General features: G+C 36.1%; 3 protein-coding genes across 11 annotated transcripts in view; 1 reads left to right on the top strand and 2 right to left on the bottom strand.

Annotated features, from left to right (window-relative positions):
* CAAP1 (caspase activity and apoptosis inhibitor 1) overlaps window positions 1-1,889 on the bottom strand; it is an 83,477-nt gene extending 81,588 nt beyond the window's left edge. For 4 of the 6 annotated variants that reach the window (XM_056806645.1, XM_056806647.1, XM_056806649.1 and 1 more), the window contains exon 1: window positions 1,599-1,889. In XM_056806645.1, the coding sequence (XP_056662623.1) occupies window positions 1,599-1,745 (147 nt within the window). In that variant the 5' untranslated portion in view covers window positions 1,746-1,889. Of the gene's footprint in view, window positions 1-221; window positions 481-1,598 lie in introns of those variants that run through there. The other 2 variants (XM_056806646.1, XM_056806648.1) reach the window with 2 other exon arrangements.
* The window catches only part of IFT74 (intraflagellar transport 74), a 159,785-nt gene continuing 145,635 nt past the window's right edge, over window positions 1,888-16,037 (top strand). Inside the window, exon 1 of one of the 2 annotated variants that reach the window (XM_007498087.3) lies at window positions 1,888-2,026. The gene's annotated coding sequence lies outside the window, so the exon portion shown is untranslated. The remainder of the gene's footprint in view (window positions 2,027-16,037) is intronic. The other variant, XM_056806644.1, reaches the window with a different exon arrangement.
* The window catches only part of PLAA (phospholipase A2 activating protein), a 30,943-nt gene continuing 20,913 nt past the window's right edge, over window positions 6,008-16,037 (bottom strand). For all 3 annotated transcript variants that reach the window (XM_001364969.5, XM_007498089.3, XM_056806643.1), the window contains exons 11-14: window positions 15,071-15,142; window positions 8,672-8,773; window positions 7,378-7,542; window positions 6,008-6,741 (exon numbers count right to left, since the gene is read on the bottom strand). In XM_001364969.5, coding sequence (XP_001365006.1) covers window positions 6,176-6,741; window positions 7,378-7,542; window positions 8,672-8,773; window positions 15,071-15,142 — 905 coding nt within the window. In that variant the 3' untranslated portion in view covers window positions 6,008-6,175. The remainder of the gene's footprint in view (window positions 6,742-7,377; window positions 7,543-8,671; window positions 8,774-15,070; window positions 15,143-16,037) is intronic.

Here is a 16,037-nt window from a genome sequence, read left to right as displayed (position 1 = left end):
TTATCCTCAGTGCTTAGCCATGCTTGGCACTTACTTATTATATCATAAATTAATGCTTTTTCTATTCATCCTAAGCTGATAATACTAAAGAAATTAAAGATAATACTAAAGAAAACAACTTCAGTCAAAATAATCCAACAATTCAAATCAATACTTATAAAGTATCTAAAATATTTGGCTCTGGTAATATAAAGGGACATTTACCATCTTTATGTACTTACCTTGTACTGGCTAAATACCAAACATTTGAACCTACTGCTCAAATTCTGAAACTATTTTGATGTTCTACTTTTGTTCCCTTGTTATAGTTTTCAATAACCTATAAATTCTGTTCTTAAAAATCTAGATTTAGAGATGGAAAATGCTTCAAGTTCAGGCTAGAAACAATGTAGTTCAAGTCCTTATTTTACAAAACAGGAAACTGATATATCAAAAGACTTAGTGGCTGGTCTGTGTAAAATGAGGAAGATGGTGTCTAACATTCCATCCAGCTCTATGATTCTATTAGATCTTGATACAATGTCATTGGGGGGGGGGGGGGGGGCAGCTAGGTAGCACAGTGGATTGAGAGCTAGGCCTAGAGACAGGAGGTCCTGGGTTCAAAGCTGACCTCAGACACTTCCTAGCTGTGTGACCCTGGGCAAGTCATTTAACCCCCATTGCCTAGCCCTTTACTGCTTTTCTGCTTTGGAACCAATGGTTCTAAAATGGAAGTTAAGGGTTTAAAATTTTTTTTTCATTGCCATCATTGTGTCATTCAATACTAGCAACTGGTATAAAAGATGAATGACCAGTGAAATAAAATCATGTGACACTATTTCATGGTACTCACAAAGGATGAAGTTGTATGGAAATTATATAAAAATTCTCCCACCCTCCTTAAGACCTATCTTTTTCAAAATGTTAATTTATCAAAAGGTTAAGATCCTTGGTAGGAAGTAACTAGAATATCTGAATATGAATTCATATATGTGCAATGGGTTTCTGGGAGATAAGATTTCAAACACCTCTTCAGGTATTATTTACTACTAAGGGAGGTACCTTGCTGAGGAGATAGCCCTCAGGATGACCCTGGAGAATGAACAAAATACATTTAGTTGTGGTGTAGTTAAAAAATTTAAAAATAGTGGTGGTATAGTTAAAAGAACAAGATGAAAACTTGGGTTCAGGTCCTGAACCTGTGGGTGAACTTGGACAAGTCATGACCGGGGAGGATGCCTCAGTTTTCACATAAGTAAAGTGACGAAAATGCCCTACAGGATGGCTTTTAGCTCTGAAGCAACTAGAGTTCTATCAAGTAACCGGCAGAGCGACGTGGGATGAGGTTAAGCTAGTGCAGGGCAGGATCAAGGGGATTCTTAATCTTTAAAGCCTGTGAAGGTAGCGACTGTGCCAAATGCCCAGAATGCTACTTCGCTCCTCCAAAGGCGAGGAGAGGAGGGGCAGCTGGCAGCTAGGAAGGTGTTAGAGAGAAGGAAGCGTTAGGAGAGGAGGTTGCCAGAACCAGAACCCGAGCCAGACTCGGATTCCAACGGGCTCCCTGTGACGTCACAAGGCTCCGCGGGAGGGGAGGGGGAGAGGAGGAGGGGCCGCCCCACCTGTGGCTGGGGGAGTGGGAGACTCGTAGAGTCAGTGCTTCTCCGCTTCCGTCGCTCCCCGCCTGCCGGGATGGGCGCTGTGGACGTAGCGGTCTCCGACCGGCCCCGTTTGCGTCGTTTCTCCCGCGAGGACTTCTTCCCCGTCATGTCTCCTCTACGGCTACCATTCGATAGAGAAACTTTAAGTAGCAGGAAGCCTTAACCCTTCCCTCAGCGCAGCTTAAGTGGAGGAAGAGTCAAAGCCTGTCCTAAAGGTTCTGGAGTCGCGGCGTGACGCTACTTCCGCTCTCGTCTCCTTTCCCTTTGCGCCACTTCCGGAAACTTGAGTACGTATCCAGGACGCTCGGGCGTAAGCAGTACGAGAAGAGAAGATGGCTGGAGGCTGCTGAACTGCTGTGACTGACCCACTGGAAGTGGAAGAATCCGAGGCAAGGGTCATTTTGTGGTGTTTGTTTGCTTTTACTTGGGGGAAAAGGGGTAGGTGTGATGTGGGGGTCTATTGGTTGGCCTTCCTCCTGTCCCTAAATTGCTGGTCTAAACTATGTCACCTCCCCCATTCATTAAACTGCAGTAGCTCCCTATCACTCCTAAATAAAATAAAACCCTACCATTGGCTTTCAAATCCTTTCATAATATGGCCCCTTCTACCTGACCTGTCTAATGACACTTTACACTCCTGGGTCCCTCCCCCAATGAAGTTTTTCTCTTCAGTTACCCAATTCTTGTGTTTAAAACAGGCAGGCAAAAAAAGTCTTGTTTAATAAAATAAGCAATCTTAAATGTCATGCCATTTTGGCTTTGAAATATAAAGTGAAAAAAAAAAAAGCTTAGAAGACCTGGATTCCAATCTAGGGTCTGCCATTCATATAATTATATTACATCTTAACTCATCCCCGTCTCCAAGTATGGTACAGTCCAGTGACAATTGCCCTACTTGCTAACTTGAAACTCTCAGTGGTTGCTGCAATGTCTGGATTTTCTCTCTCTTGGTCTTCCTAACTTCCCTAACGCCCCAACTAAAATCCCACCTTCTCCAAGGAGCCTTAATCCTAGCGTTTGGCCCAATTATCTCCAATTTGTCTGGTATAGACATTTTTTGTACGTAATTGTTTTCATGTGGACCTTGCATGGGCAGTGTATGTCCTTATTTACATCCCCAGAGTTTAGCACATTACCTAGCTCACAGAAGGAGCTTAATAAATGCTTTTTAAATTGAGGTCTAAATAAAGGGATGCAGGAGACATGGTCCCTAGCAGTTCTTTCTGATAAGTATAACCTTTATGACCTCTCCCCTGCAGAATCAACTTCATCTCTTCCATTTTTTTCTTTTCTTGGTTATCAAATCTTGTAGTGGAAGAGGCAAAACAAAACAAACAAAAAAAAACCTTGTTTAAAATTTAAGCAATCAAAACATAATGCCATTTTGACCATGAGGCATAAAGAAAAAAAAGATGTGGGTTCTCAGGAGACCTGGGTTCCAATATAGGATCCAGTGTTCATGCCATTAAGCAAATCACAATACCCTTCTAGCCAGTTTACCAACTTAAAAATGTGAAATTGGCTTAAATTTTAAAGGCCTCTCTGAAGCTCTACACCTTTACACCTATTTATCACATGTGTACCATATATACTACCTGACTTAGGTATATTTTAGGGAATGAAAGAATAATTTTGTGACTACCATGCTTTTATGTTCAGACAGTTGTGTCTAATGTAGAAAGAGCACTAGTATTTGAGGCAAAAAAGCTATGTTTCAGTACTAACTTCACCAGGCTAGATGTTATTAAAATATGCCTTTATATTACAAACCATTCCTTCTGACTTAAGGTTTGAAAATTTCAATCAGGGGGCAGCTGGATATCTCAGTAGATTGAGAGCCAGGCCTAGAGATGGGAGGTCCCAGGTTCAAATCTGGCCTCAGACATTTCCCGGTTGTGTGGCAAGTCACTTCACTCCATTGCCTAGCCCTTACCACTCTTCTGCCTTGGAACCAATACACACTATTGATTCCAAAATGGAAGGTAAGGATTTTTAAAAAAGAAAATTTCAATCAGTGCCACTGCCACTTACCCAGGCTCTCATTATCCTTCAATTTTTTCTCTTCTACCTTTCATATAGTCAGGTATCAAGTTGGATGATTCCAAGATTTCATTACCAACTCAATTTGGTGATTATTATAATAGCATTTTCACACAAACTCCTAACTCCTTTAGAACAAGGAACTGTCTAACTTTTCTATTTGTATCCCTAGCCTTTTCATCCTAAATTCCATCTTGAGAGCAAGGGACAGTCTTAACTTTTTTTTCCCCTTAAAACTCTTACCTTCCAACTTGGAATCAATACTGTGTATTGGTTCCAAGGCAGAAGAGTGGTAAGGGTTAGGCAATGGGGTCAAGTGACTTGCCCAGGGTCACACAGCTGGGAAGTGTCTGAGGCCAGATTTGAACCTAGGACCTCCCTAGGTCTCTGGGCCTGGCTCTCAATCCACTGAGCCACCCAGCTGCCCCAGTCTTAACTTTTCTATCAGTATCCCCTGGGTGCCAAAGCAAATGCTTTCTCATTCATTCATCTATCTACAGCAATGATCTGATTTGATTTACCTGCATAAAACCATTCAATGGTGTTCTATAAAATATAGATCCAAACTCCTCAGCCTGGTATTCTAGTTCTTCCAAATCTATTATTTCCCTGCCTTATCTCACATGCATTATCTCTACTCCAGCCAAATTATACAACTCAGTTCCTCATCCAGACAGCACACACTTCTGCTGTAGCACAGATGCTGTTCTCTACATTCCTTTCCTTGTTTAAATCCAACCCATCTAGTAAAGTCAAATAATTTCTGTGACAACTTACTTGATTTTCCACCACTATGGACTTCATTCATGTAACATTTTGTAATTGTTCGACATGTGCCTAATATGTAAGTTCCATAAATACCGGGAACTGTTTAATTTTGGTACCTTCCTCTACTTGCCTAGTATAGTGTTGTTGGGACTTAGGGGTGCTTAAAATTTGCTGAATATAATTTATAGTCTGCAAAACCGTGATAATACAAGGAGCATGATATAGCTCAAATAATATACAGAATGTAAAATGCTTCATAACTATAAAAACTTTATAGAAATACTTGTTATGAACACATCCAGCTACTAGAGATAATTGAAAACACTAAAAATAGAGCTGACTCGGGTTTCTACAGTTAACCTCAGCCCCTGAGAACAAGATGGCTAAGAACCATGGACTAGCTGGTCATTTTTACCTAGCAGTTTTTAGACATTTGGACACATTCAAGTAGGTACTACTAGGAAATAACTATGGTGCAAAAACAGCATCGTTTAAATGAAAAAAAACTGCCTTGTGAAATTTAAAAAAAGCAATTTTTAAAATCTGAGACAGCCAGGAAAAATAGTTCAGCAACACATACATAGTAAGAATGTGCAAATAAATGCATGCAGCTTGTAACTAAGATGAAAGTAGTGTGATAACACACACCAAAAAAAAAAAAATCTTTTCTCTGCAAATATATAAATTTAGGCTTCTTTGCTTATATGGCATGGGCATGGAAAGTATAATTTTAACCTTTCTTTTACATATCATCATCAAACCATAAGTAGTTATTATATTAATTTCAGCAAAGGCCATCTGAAATTCAGTTTATATTTAGAATAATTTGATGACCTGGCATAAACTAGCAGGTGTCAAAATTTGAGAGAGAAAAACAAATACCTTAAAATAATTACAGGGAAAACAGAACTGGGACTCAAAATAACAATTTTAGGTGCCAAATTTGTCTGAATTTATACAACACATACAGTGGAAGTAAGTGATTTGCTCCATGGCTTTTTTGGAAAACAAAACATCTTCTCTTAACTCATTTCTACAGTGCTTTAATGTTAACAAAGTGCTTTCTTCACAAATATCCTTTGATGTTGTACAAATATTATCATACCTATGTTGTAGATGAGAAAATTAGAATTCAGAGTGATTAAGAGATTTACTAGTAAGTCACTAAGAAAGAATGTGAACCCAGGATTCCTTACTTAAGGCCAGCATTCTTTCCCCTATACCATGCTCCCTTTCACCTAACAGGTGAAAAATGAACCTAATTAAAATGTTTAAATCCATATTCTCAAACCCCTGAAATCATTATTGTGGACAACTACCAATGAAAATTGGTGAACCAGAATAAAAGGCCAACAATAAATAATTCTTTACTGCATATAAAGGTAAAATTCAATCAAGTGACACTCTCCCCAAATCAGATCTTGCATTCTTCTTTGACTAGGCAGTGATAAACATCCACTATATTTTTTACAAATGACTGTTTCACTGAATTTCCTTGTTTATTAATTGTATGCACCCTAAAACCTACCTGTAGCCATATAGGAAAGTATTGCAGATTACAATTAGTGCAAAAATTGTTTTTTATTTGTTTTCCCTCCCACTCAACAGAACTTAATTAAGTTTTACTTCATCCACAGTATTTTTCAATTATATCCAGTCATGTAAAATATGAATGGAAAAAAAAAGCACTAATCAAGGCATAACTTGAGGTCCCCATATAGTAAAAACAATTATAGCAAATTAAGGACAAACCTACAGCATTCACTTACTTTAGCTGGTTCTGATACTGAGCCATATTTTTTTATTTGAGTGTCAACTCCTAAAGACTTGGCTAATTGCACAGCATTTGAATCATCACTGATAAGTGTCCCAAGAGCCACAAGGAGTCTAAAAGTGGCTTCAAGGTCTTGCACAACTTCCAAGACTGTGCTGATTACTGACAGGCATTGAGCTTTACCTTCAATATTATGGTTTTTATGTAAACAAACAGAGTAGTTCAAGGTCAACGTAGCCAGTGCAATATGAATGTTCTTATTGCTGCCTGATTTCAGTTCTATTGCTTGTGACAGTAATGATTCCCTCTGTGACATCATAAGCCTCTGTCCTGCCTGGCCGATAAAACAATTGCAAAGAGTCCTGAGTGTAAGCAATTGGTTTGCAGGTTTTCCTTTAGGATTCAGAAGTTTGAGGAGGTGACTGCTGAATTGAGCCCCTTCCTTTTCATTGCAGAAATTCTCATTAACCGTGGGATGTCTAATTGACAACCGAAGAATGTCAAGTGCTGGAAAGACGATATCTATATTGAAAAAAAAATTTTTTTTTAGTTAATTGAATAAATCTCAAATACTATTTCCATGGAAAACAAAAGCAACTTACTTTCCTAACATACGTGTAGTTCCTCATACATATAGCCATTTTATTAAAGGATTATATCCCTAAAAAGTTATGATTTCAATTTTTCATATTTTTAATGTAAAGACTAGAGAGGTGTCATAGTATAATATATAGAAAGATGGCCTCTGACATACTGACTGTGAACCCAGACAATTCATTTAACCCTTTCGATGTTCTAGGGAACTCTAAAATTTTAATTTGCAGAGATGTCCTGTAACTAGGAAGTGAGGGAGATTCCTTACTCCCTCTACTAGTAAAGTAGTTCCCTAGTCCTATAGAGAACTCACATTCTATAAAGGTATCTATCACAGTTCAAATACCTATCCCTTATTTTAAGAGCTTGCTATCTTCAAGATATTCTTGTAAATTAAGAAATCTTTATGAGCAGATGTGATGATCCCCCCCCCAAATTATCTTATCTTTTATATCACCTAAAAACCCAATGAAAACAGATAAACTGATTTTCTTTTAAAATCACTAAAACTTTATCCTGTCATCTATTATCTACTTGTTCTCCCTTTTAAAAGTTTTTATATACCTTCAGGCCAGTTAACAGCTTTCCACAAAGTCTGAAGTTGGTGAGCTGTGGGTCCTTCTGCAGAGTTATTACTTGTTAGAGATAGTATCTTTTCAAGAAGTACCAAGTCATCTTCAGTTAACTTCTGTTCTTCAGGTGCAGTTGCATTAAGTTCTTTTAATTTACCTAGGATATAACCAAAGCTAAAACCATTAAATTAACAGCCACATCATCAACATTTAGTTGTCAAAAGTTTGCACAGCATTGTATATTATGGAATGCACCATGGGAAGAAAACAATCTTTTGTTCTTGAGAAGTCTCCAATTTAAAGAATATTTTATTATCATTTTAAATGCCTTAGAAGCTAGAAACATTTAGCACTAGAAGAAATTCTGTGATTTTTAAAGTCCTGTTGACTAATATAGTCTATAAATATTCCTAAACCCTCACCTTCCCCCTTGGAGTAAATACTGTGTATTGGCTCCAAGGCAGAAGAGGCTAGGCAATGGGGGTCAAGTGACTTGCCCAGGGTCACACAGATGGGACGTGTCTGAGGCCAGATTTGAACCTCCGACCTCCCGTCTCTTGGCCTAGCTCTCAATCCACTGAGCTACCCAGCAGCCCCCTAAATTTGATTCTTACATGGTAATCAGATTAGAGATCCAAAACCAACATCTAAAATTGTCTTTCTGAAGTCAGACAAGATAAAGTACCAGAAAATCACTTGGGGATGAAGAGGGAATATAACTTAGAAAAATGAACTTTGTATACCTGTTATTAACCTATCATTTCCCAGGAAATTCTAAGGTGTTTTGCTTTTTATCTGTGTACTTTTAATCTATAGAAACTACAGGCTTGGTCTAAAGGGAAAAACAAAAAACAAAACTTGAATCAGTTAGTACTCTGTATTTCCTCTCTAAAACATCCAAAAGCAACTAAATGTTTTCATTTGTATTACTTTAATCATAACAAGACAATGTGTTTGTTGGAGCACAAAATATTCTGGATCTCCTGCCAAGAAAGGTCTGAATCTGAATCCTGCCTAAGACATTTGCTAGATGGGTGACCATAAGCTGTCTTTAGAAGTTGATTCTCAAAAAACCCTCCCAATTTTAGTTCCTTCATTCCCAATTTATAGAAAGTACCATCTGTAATATGTAATCATTGTGAAGAGAAGTGTATTTTTAAAAAACATGTTTGCCTGAGTTAACAAATATTTTCAAAGTATGCGATCCCTGATAGAATCACTACATATCTATGTTAAGATGCTTACTGATAACTACAAAATTTAATTAATGATAAAACCCCACTCACCTAGTATTTGTGTCAGGTTGGCCTGATCAAACGTAACAGCTTCCTTCTTGGGAAAATATATATTTAGTGCTTTAAGTGGAGATGACTGGAAGACACCACTACCTATTAGAAAGATTATTGTAATGAAGATTGTTATAAAAATAGATTCTCAATGAGGTTTTTTTATTGAAATATTTTTATTACAACAATTCAAAATTTCAATGGTTCAAAGCATGAAAACAAACTATTTCAACAATATTCATAATTCAATACATTTTAGGGATCATTTGCTTATGATACATTAATTACATATACATCATATACACAAATAGAGATAATTTTCTAAAAATGGAGACAGCTAGACGACACAGAGAATAGAGTGCCATGCCTGGAGAGTTAGGAGAACGTAAGTTCAAATCTGGCCTCAGACACTTCCTAGCTGTGTGACTCTGGGAAAGTCACTTAATTCCAAACGCCTAGAGCCCCTTGCCAATCTTCAGTCTCAGAATTATTACTAAGAGTTTTAAAAATGGATGTTTTCTAATAATATGCTGGAGAAGAAATATAAACAGAAAAGGTCCACTCTGCTACTTAAACTTTTGACATTTGTATAACATGTGACTTCAAGGTGACTAATATATTAATAGATCACAAAATAAATGTGAAACAGAAAACTACTATTTCCAGCAACAACTTTCCTGCTAACTCTAACCTCTGGATTTTTTTCCCCTTCTAAATCAGTTATTGCTTATACCAGAGAAACACCCTAGGTTACTAAAAAAGTGGAAGGCAAGGCTCCTGACATGACAGAGAATGTAAAATACAATAGGAAAGCAAGAAAAGCAAACCTATCACTTAGTATGTTGTCTCCTCACAACAAAACTGCAGTTTTTTTAAGACAAAAACTATATGTTCTGCATTATTTGTATTTTGCATGCCTTCCCTTAGAGTGCCATGTGCAATAGGCATTCAATAAATATTTGATAATTTTTAATTGGCCATTTACATTCAGAAAGTTAAATTTACAAACTCTAAGCCTACTATACTGACACAATTTACCAGTAATCTAATTTTAAGCAAAAAGACTACTGTAAATGTAACTTATACAACACCTGATAAGCAATGAGGCAAGGAAATCTAGAAAGAATCTGATAAGATACTTCATACTAAGTCAACATAACATACCTTAATTATTGGTGACTCCAACATGAAGGTGGGCATAGGGAAGGACAGCAAAAACTATATTGGAAATTATTTCACAATTAAGAATTTAAAGATTCAAAAGGCATAAAGTAACCAGAAGCCTCAGACTCTTCTAGCTTGTAATCTGTAGCTTATGTATCATGAATACTTTGGGAATAGTGAGAAGGCTCTGGACAGGATAGACAAAATTTTTTTAATGAATTTGACTATCTTGGAAGACAAGAAATGTCTGTTTACTGAAGTGTGAGTCATTTACCAATGAGCTTTGTGTACTGCCAAATTAGTTAATGCAAAAATTTAAATCACCACATTAGAAGAAAGGGAAAAGATGAGAAGACACTGCATTTGACTTACAGCAATTATAAACTGACCTATTTTTCAAAGTTGTTGCTTCTAAAAAAAGGAAATGGACAAAAGCAAAAATATTAATTATGATAATTTCTTAGAGAAGTTTAAGTGATAAAACAGTCACTACAATGAAGAATCCAAAAGACAACTTCCCTTTCCCCCTCACCTAAAACTGTCAAAATCAGCAATCAAGATCTCTGCCAAAGAACAAAAATTTTTCAGCCATGGGCAAAACAGCTCTAGAGGCCAAATCACTTACCAAACATCATGGTTGATGATGGTGGAAGACCAGTAGTATGGCTTAAAAAAGAAGGGAAAACAAGCCAACAGAAAACCTGGCATGAAGTCCAATTAAAGTCAGTTCATACTGAAAACATAGGTCTAAATATGTTGATTCCTATGTAGAAAATAGTATGGAAAAAAATGTTATTTGCCATTTACTAATTCTCATCATCATGGGAGGTGATTAAAAGAGGTACTAACCAAAATGAAAGAGATCATGGTCCTTATAGAAAGTATGAAGAAAGGATAATTTTGCAGCGAACTGCAAAAAATTTCTGTTGCTATTTACACCCAAAAGTATAGGCTGAACTACCTCTAAGGTTGAAGGTGTAAAGGAACTTGGAGAGTCTCAGGAAGAATCAGAAAGTTCTTTAAAAATGGATGGAGAGGGGGGCAACTGGGTAGCTCAGTGGATTGAGAGCCAGGCCCAGAGAGGGGAGGTCCTGGGTTCAAATCTGGCCTAGATACACTTCCCAGCTGTGTGACCCTGGGCAAGTCACTTGACCCCCATTGCCTAGCCCTTACCACTCTTCTGCCTTGGAACCAATACACTATTGATTCCAAGACAGAAGATAAGGGTTTAAGATAAACAAATAAATGAATAAATAAATAAAATAAACAAACAAATAAATAAATGAAATAAAAATGGATGGCAAAATAGGTAAAAATAAAACAGAATTTGAAGCAGAACTGAATTTTGATATTATCAGGAGATTAAAAAGTAGAAAAATCTGACAAGAATGAGAAAGGAAAGAATCTTTGAACATTTCAAGCTAAATAAATGGTAGAAGATTCTTTCTATGAACAAAAACTTTACAGAGTTTTCTATGAGAAAAAGACAAGATCTTCTGATGAAGAATAAACTTCTTGCACTCCAAGAAATGATAATGTGGATCCACAAGAGTCACCAGGAGAAAGGTTATCCAATAAGATTCATAAGAAGAAAAATGGTAGTGATGAATAAATCCCTATTAAGGGATATCAGGGTATTGGTCTGACAATAATGAGGTCTTCTATCTTACTAGTCTGTAAATTCCTTGAGAGTAGGGACTGTCTTTTGCTTCTTGTTGTATCCCTAGCACTTAGCACAAGTGCTTGGCAAAGAATAGGAAATTAATGTTCATTTATTTGAACTGAATTTTCTTGGCATATTTACCTAGGACAACAGAAAACCTCTCCAAACTTTTGAGACCTGGTACTACTCAAGTTTTGTTGATTCATACACACACAAAAAAGATATGACAAACAAAGGAATCAAGAAAGCATTACTAAAAGTTACAAAGTTTTGGACAAGAAACTTATGTTAAGGACACAAATGCTGACAACTCAAGGCAGAATTCAGAAATGACATAATTGTTAAAATAGTGTCAAAATGATAAAGGGGGTGGATTCAGAGATACATGGGAAATCTTGTATGAATTGATAAAAATGTTCTTCCAAATCAGACCAATATATGCAATAACTACAACAAACAACTGTGATAAGAATTTTAAGAACTGTGGCTCCAGAGGTTGAATTCAAGCTTGGTCATCAAGACCTCTGAAAGGAGATGGTTTAGATGTACAGAACAACATAAACATTTTCAGAGAAGATATTTTTTTTTTGCTTAACTATGCTTATTTATTAAAAGGGAACTATTGTCATTGGAAGTTCTAGTTTAGCAAGTGTGCAAAATTAAAAGAAATTCTAAACATTAAACACACATGAGAAGGAAATTCATACATAAATATGTAGACAGCCATCCAAAATTCATTATCTAGTCTAAATCCTACCCTCTTCCCAATTTTCCTAATACTGTCAAAGTAAACACCATCCTCCCATTCACTAAAGCTTGTGGCCCAATAATGATCTTGGATTCCTTACTCCCACCAGCTCAGCATATCCAATCTGTTGTTTCTTCCATCACATTTGCTTGTATGTTCCCTTTCTCTACTCACACAGGCACATTGGTACGGGATTTTATTATCTCACACCTGGACTATTGCAATAGCTTTTGGAGTTAGTCTCCCTGCCAAGTTTCTCTCTATTCCAATCTATCCTCCACTACTGCCATGGATTTTAAAGAACAGACCTGATCATGTCACAAACATCACCCCCCCCAAAAGTAATAAAACTCCAGTGACTCCCTGGGAACAAATGTGAAGTCCACTATTTGGCTTTTAAAACCCATCACAACCTGAACCCTTTCTACTTTTCCATTTCTTAGATTTTATTCCCTTCCACAGTCGACAATCTAGCAACATCAACCAAGCTGTTCTGTTCACTCAGGACTCTGTCTACATGCCTGAGATGCTTTCCCTACTCACCTTGGCCTCCTGACTTCCTTAGCATTTATTAGGATAATTTTTCTTTTTTTTTCTTTTAGAAAGCTTTCCCAGTCCCTCCTTTATTTGCATCCTACCTTAGCACCATTTTAAGGTTATCTCCCATTTAATACTGCATAAAATTTATATGTACATTATTGTTTGCATGTTGTGTTCTCCATTAGAATGGGAGCGAGCTGCTTGAGAGCAAGAACCTTATTTTTACCTTTCTTTGTAATCCCAGTTCTTGGCACAGTACCTGGCATATTAAGTACTTAATAAGTGCTTGCTGATTGACAGCTTTGAAACTATTATGTTAAATTTATTATATATTTTTAAAAACAAGTTATATGTGTAAAGATTTATGGTTTAAAATAGAATTCTATTTTTTTTTGTCCTTTGAATTTGGAATTGTTCATGTTTTGGTGATTGTATCAAGTTTTCCTTAAGAGAAGCAAAAAATAAAAATTACTCAAAAAAAAAGGATGGTATCAATAAATTTTCATTTCTGAACCTCTGCTTAAAATACAGAAATGATACACTCCACCCTGAGCCAGGAGCCTACTAATAATAAACAAGGTCTCAAAAATATTTTCCCAGTTTTATAACTAATTAAAAAAGGTTATAAACTGAAAAAGGAAACAGAAAAACATCTGCTAGACACAACAGGGTAGCAACAATGTAAGACAGAAAAGCAAGACATATAGAATAATTCATAGGAAACAAAATCCAACAAAGGACTTAGCAATATAACCTATGGCTTTAAGCTGTATATTCAAATACACAAATGTGGAAAGCAAGCAATGTAAACTAGAGATCCAAATGCAAAGAAGCAAATTTCTTTGTGGTGTTTTTAAACTACATTGAAGAATATAGGCTCAAAGAAGAGGTGAAACTTAGCTATGAAAGACTCATTTGAGTACATAGACAATATAGTCTACATAGAATGTCACATAGAATGAGAATAGAATTTTTTGATGTCTAACAAATGACCCAGGACTCTCATCGTTGAGACCACAGACATAACTATCCTGAAGTATAATTACGAATTTATTCCAATAGTTAAATATGCACATACATGGAGTCTACAACCAAAGAAAAAGTTTTTCTTTTTTAATAAAAAATACATAAAATGTAGCAGAAATTTGATACTCCAAATATACCAACACTTACTATGCACAAGAACAACAAAGAAAAACATTTTCTTACAGTTTTTAAGTTCCGAGATCATTTTATTGTCTTAAAAAGACAATATCTAAAAAAGCTCAATCAAAGCAAGAATTATCTCATATCAAAATTTTATATTATTCTCAGCACCTAATACTGTTCTGCACACAGTAGGTCCTTAATAAGTGTTCTGTTTTTTTCCCTAATTAATCAAATGCCTAATATGAACTAAGTAAGCATTAATGCTAGGTATTTGAGATGAAAGCAAGATCTAATGGTCCCTGCCTGCCAACACTTCAGGATTTTAGAATCTTATTGAGGAGCTAGGACTTTAAAATGAAAACAATAATGAGTAAAAACTACCATCAAAATACTATCTTGCTAACTAACTTAAGGAGTTCAAAGGACTTAATGGTCATTGTGTGTTAGTAAAAATCAGGGAAGACTAGGGAAAAGGTTGGACTGGAACTAGAAGAGCAGAATTTAAAGGAAAAGAAAGAAGAAGGGAAAAGGGCATTCTAATTAGGAGAAAGGATGACCAGTGAACAAAAATCAGGATGAGAATGGCTTGTAGAAAATCAGTGAAGTAAATCAAACCATCTCCCTGCCTTTGTACTGGCTATTCCTTACACTTGTAATACTCCTCCCCCTTTTTACCTTTGCTTCTTAAGTTTCCCTGGCTTCTTTCAAGATTCAGCTCAAATCTCCTTCTTTTGCAGAAGGCTTTTTCCTGGTACCCCCAGCTACTAATGCCTTACTCTCTAAGACTTTTTGCTTCCACTCTGTATCATGTTATGTACCTACTTGTTTATACATCTCCTGAGAGAATGAAAGCACCTTAAGGGCAGAATATTTTTGTCTTTCTCCTTACATCCATTGCTCAGCATAATGCCTGGTATCCAGTAAATCACTTAAAAAAAGTTTTCTGACTAACTACATAATATTGCACAAAAGTGGTGAAACTTATTGTCAAAGTCCTTGAAAACTAGGCAAAGAAGCTGGAATTTACTTTAATAATGTGGGTTCTTTAATAAGAAGGAAAATTTGGGGGGAAATACTATATAAAAACAAATTTTTTTAAAAGCTTAAAGATTTGGGTAAATTTTAAAGAATTTACCTATAAATCGGTCAGTTCCAGCTGAAGGTACTCCAGTGCTGCTTGTTGAACCAGGAACATAACGACCTGAACCTAAAAATAATCCTGGAATTAGTAGCATATATTCACAAATTATTTTATTTTTAACTAAAAATAATTTCTTATTGAGTACTTTCTTTTTGCATTTCACTTGATTTTTTAAAAATACCAAAAAAGTATTTGTTTTAATATTTCAGTGGAACCATGACTTTATTGAACATGGGTCTCCTACCATTTGAAATAACAAATATAATTAACTGTGAATAAATTCTGAAGGTGGAAACATTTCAATTGAGAAGTTAAAATGATGTACAAAAGGCTCAGGAAATCAGTTGAATGACCATTAAGTTGTTTGTTTTTAAATTAATTGCTGCCTGGAGAAAAGCTACTATGGAAATGCTTCCAGTTGAAGACAGAATTTGAGCAATCTGTGCATAAATTAATAGATGTGGTTGATTATTAGGATAGTACTTGTACTTTCACATATAATGGATTTTAAGATAAAGAGGCTGCTACAAAAGCCAAACATGAGTTAGCCTAAGCTAAGAGACAGAAAAATGCTAGTTTTGATCAAAGGAAGAAATTCAATAACTGCAATGAAAGAAGTCAGTTGACTTTTTCAGTGGACTGCTTCTTGAGAATAAATAAGAAAAATGAGTCAGATGATTCCAAATTTTATGAACCTAGAGGAAGTGTGAAGACAGTACAGTGATTCCCACACCTATCGTGGGAGTTATGTTCCAGAGACCCCCAGGATAGGTGAAAATCCGCAAAGTAGCAGGAGAACAAACAGATCAATACTATAGTTGCTAAGCTAATCAATGCCCAGGATACAGAGCACAGACAGCCCTATGGTTTGGCGCCTTTCATTTCATCAGCCAATAGTGTACAATCTCACATTGGCAAACTTGCACAAGCAGTAGTGGCATACTGCACTTCCACTGTGTAC

Source organism: Monodelphis domestica, chromosome 7, assembly GCF_027887165.1.
Source record: "Monodelphis domestica isolate mMonDom1 chromosome 7, mMonDom1.pri, whole genome shotgun sequence".
NCBI lineage: Eukaryota > Metazoa > Chordata > Mammalia > Didelphimorphia > Didelphidae > Monodelphis > Monodelphis domestica.
This window is presented reverse-complemented; position numbering and strand designations above follow the sequence as displayed.